Below are 17,987 nucleotides of genomic sequence, written 5' to 3'. Positions count from 1 at the left end.
AATGGGAAGTCAAGTCCCCTAGGTTCGGACTGTTCTTATAACCGATCGACCAACCATATGCAAGGATACTTATTTTTGAATGGAGAACTGAGCCCCAAGAGGCCCGACCGATACTTTCAGTCGATTGCCGTTGTATTGGGAGGCTTGTCCCTAAAGTAATATTTGAGCTCTAGAGATCTAATTAGGTTTCTTCTGAGATTTTCCTCATATGTTTGCTTGGCGAAGATAAGGATATTGAGCCTTGTAACTCTAGTCAACTGTATACTCAGCTGTCTATGTACAAAAGGATGCGGAAATGAACAATGAAAGCTCATATGTTTGACCGGTTGTATGTTAGGTTGTATTGTAAGTGAAAGGATAGATTACTGAAACTCAAAAAAAATGTATTCCAGGATGTCCTTGTGGCAGGCCGATCCTTTATTAAACTCATGCAGCACAAGAACAATCAGTTATATGCTAAATATCCTAGCATAAGATCGACACACTAGGTCTCTCAGGTTCGATCGGTCGTCCTTGTATTAGGACCCTTAGCGCGGGGCAAGGAGCTGGACCCTGTTAAGAGTGATCCTTTGACTATCACCTTTCCTTGACTTGAATCTGTTGTAAATAAAGCAATAAAAGCAGTATTATATTTGCACAAAAAATAGCATGCAATAGACAGATAAATAAAGGAGTCGGGTTTAGAATATAGTTATCCGGTTGAAGCGTCGGCACCCTGACTGTCCTTAGAGAATTTATTGCCGCCTCTCGGTGCAAAGGCTCCCCGGCAAAAACTCCCCCAAGATCTGACAACCGCTCGTCTCATCCGTAGGTGCACTCCAAGACGGACGCGACACTCGGACCCAACCTCAGATCGCCGAAAGACCAAGCCTCAGGACAAGAAAGCAGCGAAAAACTCGACGAGAAGAAAGGCAGAAAAACTGTGCAGAATGTATCGCACAGAGAAGGGAGAAAGAAGGAGAGAGCTCGAGGCTTGAGTGAAGAATAGAGGCGCTGCTGCTCCCCTTTTATTCACTCTGAGAAGGTACGAAGCACTGCTTCGCTAGCGAGGAAACGCGTCTCAGTGTTGCGTCCGCATCCCTTCCCCTCACGCACGGAACAAAAACCAAACTCTGGTTTAGTTCAGACCGAACCGGAAACCAAACTGGTTTGGTTCAGACTGAACCAAACCAGTAAAAACAGACCGGGCCGCCCGTGAGCGCAAGGCCCACGGGCTGGGGATTTGCACCCCCCCCTACGCGCGATAATAGTGTACGTGACGCCCGGTTTATGGATTTTCGGCTCGAACCCCCCAAATCCACTCGATTTGGGCTTGGCCCTCGCATGCGTGTAGGTCCCCTTATCATTGCTAAGCAATGATGAAAGGGCTTCCTATATAAGCCCTTCCAAGCTTTTCCAATTAGCAATGTGGGACTAAAAACACTACCAAAAACTGCTTTGAATTTTAAAATAAAATTCAACAATCCCCCACAAATTCAAATCATTTTGGTTAAAAAAAAAACAAAACAAAAAAAAATATGTCCTGAGGCTATGTTGCAATGAGCTTTTAGTGAAAATACCTTCCGGTTTGAATTTTCACCTAAGTACACCAATCTTATTCACATAGGTTTGAAGTGAACTAGGTCTTGAACTTAAACCTTTTTATATGTGAAGTCAATTGGTAACAACTCATCACGGGCGACGGTTGAGTCCTTCTGTGTTGGTGCATTACGGCCATGCCACCGAATCTTGTTTCATAAGTGCTAAGGAGAGTTGCCTAGACCCCCCACACTGCGACCACACAGTTACACTTACATAGGTGAGTTCTCCAAGGATGTACTGCGAGCATCCTGTCAATAAGACCTTGAACTCATTAAGAGCCTCCAAGCTCATCCTTACTAGCAGTCAAGCATCTATCCAGGGAAGAGACTATGAGATTATATCTCAATCAATTTGATGCTTACGGTTCACCCTTATAACTTGTTTATACCACATTGAACCTACTTCTTGGGATCTCCAATCAGATAGGTTGGGTTGTCGTTATAGATGAAACCAGGATAGGCCTCAGTTCCATTCCCTTACTGGATCTCTTGATTTTCTCAGAATCAAGTCCTTTTGTGAGTGGATCAGCAATATTATCTTTTGAACTTACGAAGTCCAATGATACCACTTCAAGAGACACTAGCTCACGAATAGACTTCAATCTTATTCGTACATGTCTCTTCTGTTTCTGGTTATACTTGGAGCTTCTAATCTGAGCTAATGTTGTTTGATTATCACAGTGTACTGAAATAGAAGGTATTGGCTTTACCATCAAGGGAATTTCTGAAAGAAGACCCTTAAGCCAATCAGCTTCAGTTACTATGGTATCTAAAGCACACAATTCTGCCTCAGATGTAGAACAAGATATAATCGTCTGTTTAACAGACCTCCAAGCAACTGCACCGCCTCCAAGTGTAAAGACATAACCAGTAACGCCTTTACACTCAGCAGTGTCTGCTATCCAACTAGCATCACTATATCCCTCCAGGACTGCAGGGAATCTCTCATACCACAAGCCCAAGGATATAGTACCTTTCAGGTATATGAGTACTCTGTCTAATGCATCCCAATGCGTTCTGTCCGGACAGCTAGTAAACCTGCTCAATTTCGTTATAGCAAAAGAAATATCAGGTCTAGAACAATTAGCTAAATACATTAGACTACCTATTATTTGTGAGTATCTTAATTGAGACACTGCCACACCACTATTATTCTTGTGGAGAGTTTTTGAAGGGTCATATGGTGTGACAACAGATTTAACTTGGCTATAACCATATTTCTCTAATACTCTCTCAACATAGAGTGATTGAGAAATTGTTATTCCATCAGTTGAACGAGTCAACGTCAGCCCTAAAATCATATCAGCACAACTCATATCCTTCATATCAAACTTACCACTTAAGAGGGCCTTAGTCTCATTAATAATAGAAAGGTTAGTTCCAAATAGTAGAATATCATCTACATATAAACATAGGATAATACAATTATCACATTTCATTTTAGCATACACACATTTATCAGAGTCATTTACTTCAAAGCCAAACGATAGCATAGCTCTATCAAATTTTTTGTACCACTGCTTTGGGGCTTACTTCAAACCATAAAGAGATTTGACTAACCTACAGACTTTATTCTCATTTCCAGAGACTACATATCCCTCAGGCTGATCCATATATATCTCTTCTTCTAGATCTCCATTTAGGAATGTCGTTTTGACATTCATTTGATGGACCTCAAGATGATATATGGATGCTAATGCGATTAACACTCGGATTGTAGTAATTCTAGTAACAGGAGAATAAGTGTCAAAATAGTCAATCCCTTCTTTTTGTTTGAATCCCTTAGCAACTAGGCGGGCTTTGAATTTATCTACTGACCCATCAGGCTTTAGTTTTCTCTTAAACACCCATTTACATCCTATAGTGGTACACCCAGAAGGTAAATCTACCAACTCCCAAGTGGCATTAGAGATAATAGAGTCCATTTCACTTTTAATGGCCTCTTTCCAGTGCTTAGCTTCAGGAGAAGCCATAGCATCTCTATATGTCACAAGGTCACCTTCTATATTATAGGTGATAAAGTCCTGGCCTAAATCCGTAGATACACGTTGCCTCTTGCTCCTTCTCGGTTCTATATACTCACTAGATTCATCTAGTCTAGAGTGACTTGAGGAAGGTGTACCCACTACGGATAATGGGACCTCCACGGAAGAAGGCTCATTTCTAGTAGAAATATTAGATTGAGGTGTTCTCGTCTTCATAGGAAATATATCCTCAAAAAATGTAACATCGCGAAGTTCTACAATAGTATTTGCATCTATTCCATGAATTTCTGATTTAATAATCAGGAACCTATATGCAACACTATTTTGAGCATAACCCAAGAAGATACCATCTACGATCTTTGGACCAAGTTTTTTCCTTCTGTATTCAGGTACTAGTACCTTTGCCAGGCACCCCCACACTTTAAGGTATTTCAAATTTGTCCTTCGGCCTTTCCAAAGCTCATATGGGGTTTTATCCCTTAACTTCATTGGGACTCTATTTAGCACATGGCATGCAGTGTATAGAGCCTCCCCCCACATAAAGTTGGGTAATCCAGAACTACCTAACATGGAATTAATCATATCTTCAAGGGTTCAATTTTTTCGTTCTGCTATACCGTTGGATTGAGGACTATATGGAGCAGTTACCTCATGGATTATACCTATATCTTGACAAAATTTTTGAAACAAGTTCGAGGTAAATTCTCCACCCCTATCAGACCTTAACCTCTTAATAGTTTTATCGGTTTGATTCTCAGCTTCAGATTTAAAAATCATAAATTTATCTAAAGCTTCATCTTTGGTTTTTAGCAAATAAACATAACAATAACGAGAGTGGTCATCAATGAAGGTAATGAAATACCTTTTATGGTCTCTCGTTATTACACCGTTAAACTCACAACAGTCAGTATGAATCAATTCTAAAATTTCAGAATTTCTATCAACTGATTTGAAGGGTTTACGGGGTTGTTTATATTGCACACAAATTTCACATTTTTTCTTATCATTTATAGCATGCTTAGGGATCATGTCAAGATTCATCATCTCTTTTACGGTATTAAAATTGACATGTCCTAATCTGTCATGTCACATATCATAAGACTCAATGTTATATGAACAACCAATATTAGAAGTTTTATTTAAAGTAGCATTTTCTACATTGAGTTTAAATAAACCTTCATTAAGGTAACCTTTTCCAATAAAGGTTCCTAAATGTAATATTACAACTTTATTACATTTGAAGTTCAACTCATAACCAGCACGAACTAACTTTGATCCGCTAATCAAATTTCGACGGACCGCTGGAACATGATGCACCTCATGCAGTGACAGGACTTTTCCAGAGGTGAACCTCAGGTCAACTTGTCCTATCCCAAACACCCTGGCTACAGAATGGTTCCCCATGGTCACGGAAGTGCCTTCAATTACCTGATAAGTAAGGAAGGTAGAGCGATCAGCACAACAGTGTACATTAGCACCTGTATCAACTAACCATTCATTGGGTTGATAGATCAAATTTAGTTCAGGTTTGAAGGTAACAAACCTATCGTTGGTGTCGTTACTAGCAGTTACGACATTTACTTCTGCCTTGGTATTGCTTTGGTTTTTCTCTTTGTCCTTTCGCTTAGGGCAGAATTTGGCATAATGTCCAACCTGTCCATATGCCCAGCAAGGCTTAGGTTTGGTTCCAGTTTTCTTTTGAACCTTTGGGTTGGGTTTCATCTTGTTTTTCATTTTCTGATTTTTGAATTTCTTCTTATCAGATGAGACTACTACATTCGCCTTTGGAATAAAATCCATAGGCATTCTTGTATCATCATTTTTATGTTACTTCTGATGTTCTTCTTCGATATTTAAGGCAATCATTAAATCTTCTAGAGAGATTTTACCTCTCCGATGTTTAAGAGTCATGCCAAAATCTTCCCAACTCGGAGGCAATTTTTCGATGATAGACAAGACCTGAAATTTTTCAGGTAATGGCATATCTCCTTCAGCAAGACCATGAATTTGAACTTGGAATTCATGTGTCTGCTCAACCACAGATTTGCCTTCAACCATTTTGAAGTTCAGGAATTTTGCCACAGTATACTTTTCTAAACCAGAATCTTCGGAGTTGTATTTTTTATCCAAAGATTTCCACAGCTCTTTAGCTGAAGAGGTTGAGCAGTATACATCAAATAGTGCATCTGAGAGGGCAGACAGGATTCTCCCATGGCAGAGATAATCCCTTTGCTTAAACCTCTCTAAGGCAGCACTACGGGCAGGTTCCTCTTCATTAGGTGAAGGAGGGTCTGTTTCTATAACGGAAAATAACCCTAGCGTAGTAAGCCAAAATTTCATCCGTTGTTGCCAACGTCTGAAGTTTTGCCCGTAAAATTTCTCGGGTCTAGCACTAGCCTCATCAGATCCTATTACCCTATCATTCATCATGTCTATTGATACAGGCAATAAATTCTCTAAGAATATTATAAATAAAGCAATAAAAGCAGTATTATATTTGCACAAAAAATAGCATGCAATAGACAGATAAATAAAGGAGTCGGGTTTAGAATATAGTTATCCGGTTGAAGCGTCGGCACGCCGACTGTCCTTAGAGAATTTATTGCCGCCTCTCGGTGCAAAGGCTCCCCGGTAAAAACTCCCCCAAGATCCGACAACCGCTCGTCTCGTCCGTAGGTGCACTCCAAGACGGACGCGACACTCGGACCCAACCTCAGATCGCCGGAAGACCAAGCCTCAGGACAAGAAAGCAGCGAAAAACTCGATTTTATTCACTCTGAGAAGGTACGAAGCTAGCGAGGAAACGCGTCTCAGTGAAAAACAGACCGGGCCGCCCGTGAGCGCAAGGCCGCCCGTGAGCACAAGGCCCACGGGCTGGGGATTTGCACCCCCCCCTGCGCGCGATAATCGCGTACGTGACGCCCGATTTATGGATTTCCGGCTCGAACCTCCCAAATCCACTCGATTTGGGCTTGGCCCACGCATGCATATAGGTCCCCTTATCATTGCTAAGCAAGGATGAAAGAGCTTCCTATATAAGCACTTCCAAGTTTTTCCAATTAGTAATGTGGAACTAAAAACACTACCAAAAATTACTTTAAATTTTAAAACAAAATTCAACAAAATCATCATCTCATCTTGACTTTAAGTGTTCCGTCATCTTAACTTAACTACTACAATATACTTAGATCTGTTCGTAATAGTTTGTATCAATGAATCTTTCTAAAATGAACACCTTGACTTTATTTTGTTTGGTATATCTATTTACCCCTCGATGACTCCGGAGCTCTTGCCGGCCCGTGACGTCGTCGCGGGGTTCTTCGATCCCTCAAAACAATGCCATCTATAAATTCCCCCGCCGACCTCTCAATCAAAACTGAAACCATTATCGTGCCCTGTTCACCATGTTTCATCATCTGATCCTCTGTGCTCCGATCGACCATGCGCTACTTCTTCTTCAAGCACAGCTGCTCTTGATCTCCGTCCTATTGTTTACGAATCCGTCGCATGGATGTGAGTATCCGAATCGAGATTCTTGGAGCTTAATCAAGGCGGTTTTTAAATTTGGTCTGCTTTCATGCAACTAATTAGCTTCCGAAGAATGGCTGCTGATCGACTGCGGAACGAGGACCAGTTACACCGACGGCGACGGGCTCCGGTGGCAAACCGACGTTGGCTTCATCTCCACCGGCGAGAACAATACGGTAGAGAAAGGCGTCTTCGTGTCGGACCCGATGGGTTCGCTCCGGTTCTTCCCCACCCTCCTCAAGAACTGCTACACAATCAACACGCCGGTTCTTCCCCACCCTCCTCAAGAACTGCTACACAATCAACACGCCGGAGAAAGTGAAGTACCTCATCCGCGCCGGTTTCTACTACGGGAATTACGACGGCCTCAGCCGGCCGCCCACCTTCGACCTCGTCATCGACGCCAACAAATGGGTTACCGTCAACACTTCCTCGCCGGAGCCGGTGCTCCACGAGATCGTGTACGCCACCAAGGGGGACAACTTCCTGGTCTGCCTCGCCCGGACCCGGCCGGAGGAAGTCCCTTTCATCTCGTCCCTTGAGGTGGTGCCGCTCGCCACCGGCATGTACTCCAAGATGAACAGGAACTACGCTTGGTACCTCAGCCACCGCGTCCGTTTCGGTGGCTCCGATGTCGTCAGGTGATCCAAAATTCGATCTTTTTCATATCAATCTTGGAAAAAAAACGATCCTTTTCATATCAATCTTCAAAAAACTGGATCTTTTTTATTCCAAACTAAAATAAAAAAATAAAAATAAAAAATCAATTTCCATCAGCCCAACAAAAGATGACTACAACAGAGAGTGGAATCCATACCAAGATCCAAGTCTCGTTTCCGTGGCAGCAAATTTCAGTTCGATCTTTGGTTATTGCGCCGACGACCCTCCTCTTCCGGTGATCCTCAATGCCGCGGAGCCAACCGCCGGAGACGCGTCGAATGCCATTTCACTGAGCTTCGAATTCCCCGCAAACAGCAGCCGAACAAACTACGTCGCTCTCTATTTCACCGAAGTGATCCAACGAGACGATGGCGAGACGAGGGAGTTCGTGGCGAGCGTCGACGGGAAGGAGTATGGCCTGGAGGTGTCGCCGGAGTATCAAATTTGCAGCGAAGTGAACGTTACGACGGAGCCAGCGGCCGGAGATATGAAGATTGAGCTCACTGCAGTCTCTGGATCGAGTTTACCACCACTGATTTGCGCCGCTGAGATTTATACGGTGGGAGAAACACTTCTCGCCGGAAGTAATGAAGATGATGGTAATATAATTAACCTTTTTTTAATGAATTAATCATTTTTAAAATTTAGTTGTTAATTAACATTTTTTTATTATTATTATCATTTTAAAAAAAATCAAAAGATACTTTTTGTCCTAAAAATATTTTTATTTTGATATTGTTGTAACAGGAAGTTAGTCCTATATAACAGTGTAAAATAAGACTATTTGAAAAATATAATAAGATTAATAATTTTTTAAAAATAATTTGATATTTTTTAAAATGAGATTTTTTTTATGATAATAAAAGGCATGTTTTATAATTATTATTATTTGTTATTTTCTTGCTTACAGTGAATGGTGTGGAAGAGATGAAGAAAAGTTTTAGTAGATTACAAGCATGGACAGGTGATCCCTGTCTTCCTAACAACACGGTCTGGGAATGGTTGGGTTGCAATGCAAATGATCCTCCGAGAGTAAGAGCTATGTGAGTAATCCAACTCGATTTGCCTCTAGGTATTTCTGATCAAACCAAACTTGAATACTTGATCAAATCGGTTTACCTCCAGTTTCATCCGAGTTTAATTTCTCGATTGATCTAACTAGGTCAATTTGGATTGCATTAGTCAACTAAAACTAGCATATGTAGAACCGGTATGTGTCAGCCGCTAGAGAGGAGTAGTGAATAATGGATTTAGCTTTCTTCATTTTTATTAGGATACTTGAGAGTTAGAGGGAGGTAAACAGTTTCTTTCACTTCTTCTTGTTGATGTTGTAGCGGAAAATTCAAAGTAATACTAACATCTTCACTTTGCTTGGTATCCACTTTTTTAAGATGATCAATCCAAGGGTCTACTCTCCTCACTCACAAATACATTATAAATATCTCCTTCTTGGAAGCGGAGCACCTTGTATAAATATAAATACGAAAATACACCAAGAAGAGAAGAAGCAAATACAAATAGAAATTTAAAACGATTTTATAATATTTGAATCTTGCTTAGCCTGCTTTCTTCTTGCTTGGAAAATGTCCCTTGATGCCTGGAAAATGCAGTAATACTTGTCATTGAGAGTTTAAGAATTGGCGAACAAAAGGCGGAGAAGAGTTGGCTTCAATCCTCCGCGAAATCCCTTTATATTGCACTGATTTAGGGTTCTTAATCGATTGACTTTACTCCCATCGATTACCATGTCAAAGTAGATTGTATCCAGCTGTCCAAATCTCATAACGATTTTTTTCCATTTTTCCCAATAGATTAAGCCCTGTAGGTATCAATTAAGTAGCTTCCAATCGATTGACCAATCGATTTAGAAGTCTACTATTCACTCGCAAACTCTTACCAATCGATTGAGCAAACTCTCAATCAATTCGGCCTCTTCGCGAACAACTCTCAATCAATTGGGGTCCTTCCTAATCAATTCAGCATAGAAACTACTGTGCTTCACCAAAAAAAAAATCCTTTCAATCCATTACCCATGATATGCCAATTGAGGTGGACCCCCGAGTTAGGTCAAAGTCAAGGAGACCGGTTGGCATGACAGTCAAAGTCAAGGAATGTCAGCATTCTGGGTCAGTGCATACGATTGTCTCAATTAAGCGTTCATCTGATCGGTGTCACGCCCCGGAGGAGTCCCTGTCCGAAGAAATTTCGGCAGCATCTCCCCTGTATGACGGACAATCTGAAACTTTCTACAATTACCATATAGCTCAGCCACATGCGGCTGGAATAATAACAATAATAAAACAATCACCATGCAGTTAATATCAATTTCAGCCTCTGGCTGACACAACCACGCAGTTTAATAGTAAACAAATAGAACAGTAATACGATGACTCGAAAACAACCCTACTCAACTACACTCGTAAAGCTCAAATCCGATTTTTCCTACTCCACTACACTCATAAAACACAAATCCGACAAACTTACCTCTTCTGCCGTCCAGGCAGGCATGGAGTAAAACATATCCAAATCATACCAAAATCCATCAACGATAAGAATCCTTACAAGATCCATAAGTAAAACATTACAAGACCAAAACATAGTCTGATAGAGAAAACTAAAATAACAACTCGTGATCAGCAGAGGACTAGCACTACGTGCAATGGGGACTAGCGACTGGAACTGCCTCCTGACAGCATCAACCTGAAAATAACAACGGAGGCAGGGGTGAGTCCAACGCTCAGCGGGTAACAACTGATATGCATAATAAAGTAAATAACAGACAACACTAATCATGCGTACAATCTCCTGAATACGAGAAGAATAAATGCAACTGAAACAAAAACATGAGAAAATTGCACTAACCAGGACCAAGGTATAAAGGTAACAGGGTCGTCAAATCGAGGGTGTCATAATCCTGTATGCATGTCAATTATATGCATCCATATAAATGCAGCAAGTAAATGTAGCAAACACAAACAATAAATGCATCATGTATATGATGCCAATGACATGGTCACCCCTGACGCTAGTCAGCCATCTCACACACAATGGTGAGTCCGAGTGGGTAGAGCTGTGACAACCGTGCACTCTGACATCACTGCTCCTGATAAGTGACCGAGTGGACGGGATGCTGTCGGAGTACACACATACCCCTACCCCGAAATAATAAATGGGGGAGTGCAATGCTCTCATCTCCCGGTACACGATGACGGGGAGGAGTCACTGCCGGCTACCACGCTGAGTCACACTACCCATGAGCGGACCAACGGAGCCAAACAAAGTCCAACTGTCTGCCGGCTACAACGCTGCTACACTAAACCAACGGAGCCAAACAGAGCGGAACTGTCTACCGGCTACCACGCTGAGTCACCAGACCAACGGAGCCAAACAGCAGAACTGTCACACACCGGTCTGATATACCACTAAACCATGAGTGGTGGTGTGTACAGATACATGTAACTGGCGATGTACTCAACAATAATGGAGCAGACAATCGCACAGCATGCAATAATGCAAGATGATGCATGACACTAAACATGGAAATATCACAAATAACATAGCATGCTCCATACATAAATATAAAATGTGTACCACAAGACAATGAATCAAATGGAAGGTACATAAACAGATAGGGTTTCAAATAAACCCTAGGTCCTGAACATAATGTATCATATGGTTGAGTCACTACCTAAAGCATGTATGATCAAGTAAATAATAACATGCGGTGCATAATAAGTAAACAAGCAAACATGTAACATATCATGTAGTGACCAACCGAAACAAATGGATAACACAATCATGCTATATGTTAAACACATTATTATGCATATCAAAAGACATAAGTCAAAATACCCGCCTCCAATAAGAAAGATCAATCTGGTCCAACTCGGACGTCGAGATGCTCGTCTCGCGTCAAAGCCCTAAGTCACCAATAAATAAATATTTTATTTAGCTACACTCCTATAAATAGCTAAATAAAAATCTCTTACCCTAAATTAGGGCAAAACCCTAATCAATAATCACATAAACCTAACCCAGAATCCAACTCATAGCTAGGAATAAACTACACTGTTCGGATCAAGAATAGAATATCCATAACCAACAACAACCGGATTCAAGAACAAAATCTACTCATCTTACCTCAACCTCTCAGTCGTTCTTGCTACTGAAATCAAAGAGAGTAGCTAGATGGAGTGGCTGCCGGAACCAGGAACAGCCCACAACACCTAAATTTCTAACTCCACCGAGCATCACAACCCACTGGAATCAATCAAATCAAGGAAAGAATCAAATAAGAAGATGACTAGAAATCAAATAGATCTTCTACCTCCAAGATCACTGCTAGATGACTTCGTGCTCACGCCGTCAGCCAGGGAAGATGATCGGATAATAATCGGAAAACCGGCAGAAGCAGAGGTGAGGCAGCACAGTGAAGTTAGCTAGGGCACAGCACAGAGGAACAACACGGTGACCGGCATTAGGGCTGAGGAGTGCAAAGCAGTGGCCGCCGGAGAGAGAGAGGACCGTAACCGTCGGCTTCAAGCTAGGGCACAGCGGCGGCAAAGCTGTGGCGACGACAGCGACTCTAGGGCTCGGATGCCGGCGGATCGAGGGTCAACGCCGCGTCGGCCAGATGAGAGGAATCGGGGCTCTCGTCGCCGACGGCAGAGGGGTAAGGGCGTGCGCGTGAGGTCGGGCGGCCTTGTTTCGGGCGGAGAGGAGTCGGGAGGAAATGTGAGGGCTCGGGAAGAAGAATTGGGTTTGGCGTAGGGCAGAGGAGAAGAAGAAGAATAAGTGGAAGGAAGGAAGAAAACTGTCGTGGCCGGCGGTTAGGGTTTTTCGGAGGAGGGCGTCGGGCGCGCGGGGGAGGAAGAAACGGCGAAGAGGGAAAAGAAATAAAGAAAAGACGAAAAATAAATAAAAAGGAAAAGAAAACTTTTCCTCGTTAAAATGGGGTAGCCTAAACAGGCTTTTCCGGTCCCGTTTTTATCCCCGTTAACTCGTCCATACGAGCTCCCAAAAATTCCCGAAAAATTCTCAAAAATTTCAAAAATTTTCCTTATTAATATTCACCTATTCTCGGTATTTTACAATCGGAGCCTTTGGCCGGTTGGACCATGGTTGGAGTTCCAAACCAAGTCGGTACCCTCCAGAGTAAAGTCCTCTTCATCACTCGAGCTACCATAATCAACTATTCCAGCTGAGCCACCCAGCCGAACGGACTTATGGTCCGATGGGACAAATGGAACACTTGGTCTGATCGAACTCAATAGCTAAATAGACAGGCTAAATGAGGGATGAGTCCCCAACAATACTCTATAATCCAATCAGCTTTCCCTTGCAAGTGATTGTCGATCAGGTTACAAGAGGAACTCGGTCGGCTTGACATGTAAGCATATAGTGGGTCCCTCAACCCAACGACTTCGTATTTCTTTTTGGCGTCGTGTCCCACCGAGGACAAAGAATATTCTGCATGCAATTTGTACATTAGAAGCTTCATCTTTGTCAAACGCAGATCTTGCAGGTCCATTTTGAGAAATGTGTCAAAGCATCTTTATGGTATGTCCTTTTTTAGAAATGCTTTGAGATTCATGCATATTCAAATAGAACACTATAAAAGGGGTCTCCATCTACAGGCGGAGGTACGCAATGTTAAGTAGTTTTACACATTCATAGCTAATGTTCATCTACTCAACTTATCACTGACTTGAGCATCGGAGGGCGTACGCTGGAACCCCTTCTCTGGCCCAGTCACTAACGTTTATTTTGACACGCAGGACTACTCGAAGCCACTTTTTACTGAATCAGAGTCTTCAAGTAATCAACATCAGAGTCACCCTCCCAACCAATCATTTTCTCTGCTTTCGGACGGGATCAACCTAATTGATTCTCCAAGCCCTTGATTGATTAACCAATCAATTCAGAACCCTTCTACTTTCATGAGGAAATCTTTGACTTTGGACCAATCGATTACCTAATCAATTACCTAGAGCTAATCTCCTAAACCTGGTTTTAGGGTTCATTTGCCCAACCCGAAGCCTTCCATAACTTGTTGAAACTTCTCATTACCTAGCATACAATCAACTTTGACCTGTTAAGACTTTTTCAAAAAATGTCCGATCAACTCTCGACCAACTTGGACTTTCCATTGCCTAGTTCCCAACTAGAACTTCTCTCGTGTCAAGTGTTTAGTTCCCAGCTAATCCGCCTTGGGCTTAACATAGTTCCCAACTAGTTTGTATAGTCCCACTAGGACTTCTCTTACACCAAGTGTTTAGCTTTCAGCTAACCCATCTTGGACTTAACCTAGTTTCTAACTATGTTTGCCTGGTCCCACTAGGACTTCCCTTGTGTTAAGTATTTCCCAGCTAATCCACATTGGACTTAACCTAGTTCTCAACTAGCTTTGCCTAATTCTCACTAGGACTTCACTTATGCCAAATGTTTAGCTCCCAGTTAATTCACCCTGGACTTAACCTAGTTCTCAACTAAGTTTGCCTAGTCTCACTAGGACTTTACTTGTGCTAAGTGTTTAGCTCCTAGCTAACCTACCTTGGATTTAACCTAGTTTCAAACTAGGTTTGCTTAGTTCCACTAGGACTTTCATTTGTCTAATCTTCAGTTAGGACTTCTCGTTTACCTAACTTTCAGTTAGAACTTTACCAGTTAAGTCTCTAGTTAACATTGACTTACTTGACTTCTCATTCATACATCTTATCCAAATATCGAAACTCAAGCTTGAGTCAACCCAAACTTAGTCAACCTTTACCCAAAGAAGATTGCACCAATAATTTTCTCATTGACAATATTTTTCTACAATTGTTAGTATGTGGCCAAATCATAAAATATAAACACAAACACACAATCCAGACTTTTATCGATCAATTCGAAACTCCTAGTTCCTACTCCATGGTTTGTGATCATTTGGTGGGGTTAACCTTAGAATCTCATTACTGTTTTCCTTCTTGGTCAAGACTTTTATTGATCAATTCGAAACTCCTAGTTCCTACTCCACGGTTTGTGTTCATTTGATAGTGTTAACCTTAGAATCTCATTACTTTTTCCCTTCTTGGTCACTTTTCAGAGACATAGAAACATTTTACAAGTACTACGACAACAAATAAGCATAACAAATACAAAAGGAAAAAAAAAAACTTAGGCAGATATTTGTGTGTGCATAAGTTATACTCTAAATTTATCCAGTACACAAACTAGAGAGAAATGCCGCTTGAGAACCTACTTGAACCAATCTTAGCTAATTTAAAACCTCCACAGACACCCTTTATAGGATTTTCGTTCATGGTCTGAATCTGCTGATCAATTGACTATTTATTGTCCTCTTAGTCGATTACTTGCTCAAGAGTCAACTGGTGGCCTCCTTCTACGATACCCATTTCTACTTAATTAGAGCGAAGTGATAAATATTATTTCAATTCTTTTCAATATTAAATTTTTTCTTCTCCATTTTCTCGTTCAGTTACCTTTCAGGTTATGGATTAGAAGCTGGCATCCCTAACTTTGGCCAAATGCAAGCCCTTGAAATCATGTAAGAACATTAAACAAGAAACAAACAATCATATTCCTCACGCAAAATAAAAACAAAAAAACCCACTAAACAAAATAAATCAAAAATGTTTTCAGATACATGGATAACAATCTGCTCAGTGGATCCATCCCTGACTTTCTCGGCAACTTGCCCAACTTGAGGGAATTGTAAGCCATTGTGTGTTTTGTGTTTTGTGTTTTTTGTTTTTAGAAACAAATCCATTGAGCTATTTTGATTCTGAATTGTTTTCTGTTGTTGCAGGAATCTCGCTTACAATCAGCTGAGTGGCAGAGTCCCAGAATCCCTGCTCAGCAACAACAAACTAAACCTCAAGTATATATGTTTATATGGCATTAGTTTGTTTAGTTAAGTGGATGTGGCTACGAGGACTCTTTTCGATATTTGTGACAGTTTGACGGGGAATCCTTTGCTGACAATAGAAGAAAAGCACATGCCTCACTGGAAGAAGGCTATATGGAGTGTGATTGCAGTGGTGGTTATTATTGTTGTTGTTGGAGTTTGTTGTTGTAGCTGCCATGGTGAGTCAGACAGTCGGCCACCGCAGCAAGTGATGCCACGGCCACCTCAGCAGCTGATGCCACGGCCAGTGTCACCGCCGGCACCAGAACCTCAACAGTTTGAGGAGGTTGAGGAAGAAGAATATAGAAGGAGGAGAGTGAGAAGGGTGACTTGAGAGAACAACATTTCCCTTCGAGAACCAAAAAAGAAGAAAAAACAATAATAAAAAATAATAAAAACACCTCTAAAAATGTTTTATAAATTCTTTTCGTTCGTGTTCATCTCCTCCTTAGTGTTTCATAGTAAATGGTTGTAGGTTTTCATTTGCTTGCTCCTAGAGAGAAAATATATATTCGTGTGGTAGGCCTTATTTATTTATTTGTTAAAAAATAAATATTATATTTTACAAAAAATACTGAAATTATTTGGCATTTTCGGATAGGGCACATATGAATTTATAAATTTCTTAAAGGACGCACAATACTTTACTTTTTACCGGACACCTAATTTCAATAATACCTCTCCCTCCAACAACTATAATACCAATCTTCCAAACATCCGAGCCACAGGCGATCCGAATTATCCAAACGTCACCTAGAACTTCGTGCTTGCTCCACCACCATTGTATGCCGATTTCTCCAACACAGCACCATATTGGTGCAGATCTCTCCGATGTAACACTACTATTCTGATGTTTACAATCCAGCATAGTACTCATTTTTCCAAATTAACACTACTGTGGTATTATTTTCTCTAAAATATTTGTTGTTACAACTCTCCATGAGCAGTAAATACAATAGGCAAAATTGCAGGAGACAACCTATTTATTTCACTGATAATATGTTATCAAATGTCAAATTTCACATACGTTTTCTTTATAACTTCTATATCATTCTCTCAGAAAGGAGTGCCTGCGTAAGTGCCGTGTCTCTGTCCCAGGCAATAGTACAAGCAGAGTGTATATTCTTAATTTTTCAGATTTCAAAGATCGAATTTCAGCATCGGTAAATTAACAGATGAATTTTCTTTAATAGATGATTAACCTAAAAACGCGGGATAATGGACCAAAAAAAAAAAGTCTGCATATACTACACTCCAGCTAGAAGAAGCCATGAAAGTGCTGGTAGATAAGGCTTCTCAATTAAGTGTAAGAACATGTGTAAAATATCGAAAATTAGCGAATAATGATAAGAGATTTTTTTGGAATTTTTGAAAAATTTTTGGTAATTTTTCAGAGCTCGTAAGGACGAGTTTACGGGAATGAAAATAGGACCCGGGAAAAAAAAAACATGTTTGGGCTACCCCATTTAAGCGAGGGAAAGTCTATTCATTTTTATTCTTTTCCTTTTCTTTTCTTTCTCCCCAACACCGTTTCCTTTTCCCCTCCGCGCGCCCGACGCGATTTCTTGGCCCTAACCGCACACGGCGGATTCTTTACTTCTCCCTCGCCGAGCCCTTTCCCTTCTTCTCTTTCCCTTCTTTTGTGCCCTAGCCGTCGCCACTGTGAGGTCTGAGCCCCATTTCCCCTGCCGCCGGTGATGCCAAGCATCTCTGCACCGTGCCGCCGGCCTCCCTTGTGATCCAGCGCCGTCGAACTCATGTGACCTAGCCATCTTCTTTGCCGTGTGCTCAAGGTCTTCTCTCCCTCTCCCTGCTTAAATCGAGATCGCGGCAACGAGACGAGGTCAAGCTTACCGGCGTCGCCCACCTCTGGTTCCCTCACCTGGAGAGGAAACTGTGCCGAATTTCCTGTGCCCTAGCGCGGTCGTCGGATTCTTATCACCTCCGACCAGTGGAGAGGAAGAGTAATTAGTTGAGGGCTGTGGAGCAACAAACACGGCTGTGAGGTACAGGTATCGTGTCCTGTGGATTTGGAATTTTATGCGCTGTGGATTTCTTTTGATCCAGCAGCTCACTGTGGGTTCGGGCAGGAGCAGGGAAATCAAGCCTAGTCTTCCCCTCTGTTAAATCTCTGGTAGAGAGGAAGAACTTAGCACCGTTGCAGTTCCTTGCAGTGTCGGCAATAGACCGTTGGTAGCAACGTTCTTTGGGAAGCAAGCTTTGGCAGCAACTTCTCCGGCAGTGAGTTATCGGATGAGGCATTTAACTCAGGTGAGTTTTGGTTTGAGGTTGCTCACGGATTTAAATCCAGATATAGATGGGGAATGG

General features: G+C 41.6%; 1 protein-coding gene across 1 annotated transcript; it reads left to right on the top strand.

The window, feature by feature from the left end:
• The first annotated feature begins 6,969 nt into the window (after positions 1–6,969).
• On the top strand, positions 6,970–15,993 carry LOC122054971 (probable LRR receptor-like serine/threonine-protein kinase MEE39). Its single transcript, XM_042616379.1, has 9 exons — positions 6,970–7,078; positions 7,157–7,289; positions 7,336–7,734; positions 7,871–8,352; positions 8,664–8,796; positions 15,231–15,299; positions 15,395–15,466; positions 15,561–15,632; positions 15,711–15,993. The coding sequence occupies exons 1-9, from the start codon at positions 6,970–6,972 to the stop codon at positions 15,991–15,993; spliced, it is 1,752 nt and encodes a 583-aa protein (XP_042472313.1).
• The last annotated feature ends 1,994 nt before the right edge of the window (positions 15,994–17,987 follow it).

The sequence above is a fragment of the Zingiber officinale genome, chromosome 3B, assembly GCF_018446385.1.
Source record: "Zingiber officinale cultivar Zhangliang chromosome 3B, Zo_v1.1, whole genome shotgun sequence".
In the NCBI taxonomy this organism is placed as follows: Eukaryota; Viridiplantae; Streptophyta; class Magnoliopsida; order Zingiberales; family Zingiberaceae; genus Zingiber; species Zingiber officinale.
The sequence above is the reverse complement of the archived record's forward strand: the minus strand, read 5'-3'. Positions and strand labels throughout refer to the sequence as shown.

Excerpts from the sequence above, each read along its gene's own strand:
- LOC122054971 (XM_042616379.1), top strand. The coding sequence starts at position 6,970 with ATGTTTCATCATCTGATCCTCTGTGCTCCGATCGACCATGCGCTACTT. Across the intron at positions 7,290-7,335 it reads GTAGAGAAAGGCGTCTTCGT|AACTGCTACACAATCAACAC; the intron begins GTCGGACCCGAT and ends ACCCTCCTCAAG. Across the intron at positions 15,467-15,560 it reads TTGCCCAACTTGAGGGAATT|GAATCTCGCTTACAATCAGC; the intron begins GTAAGCCATTGT and ends CTGTTGTTGCAG.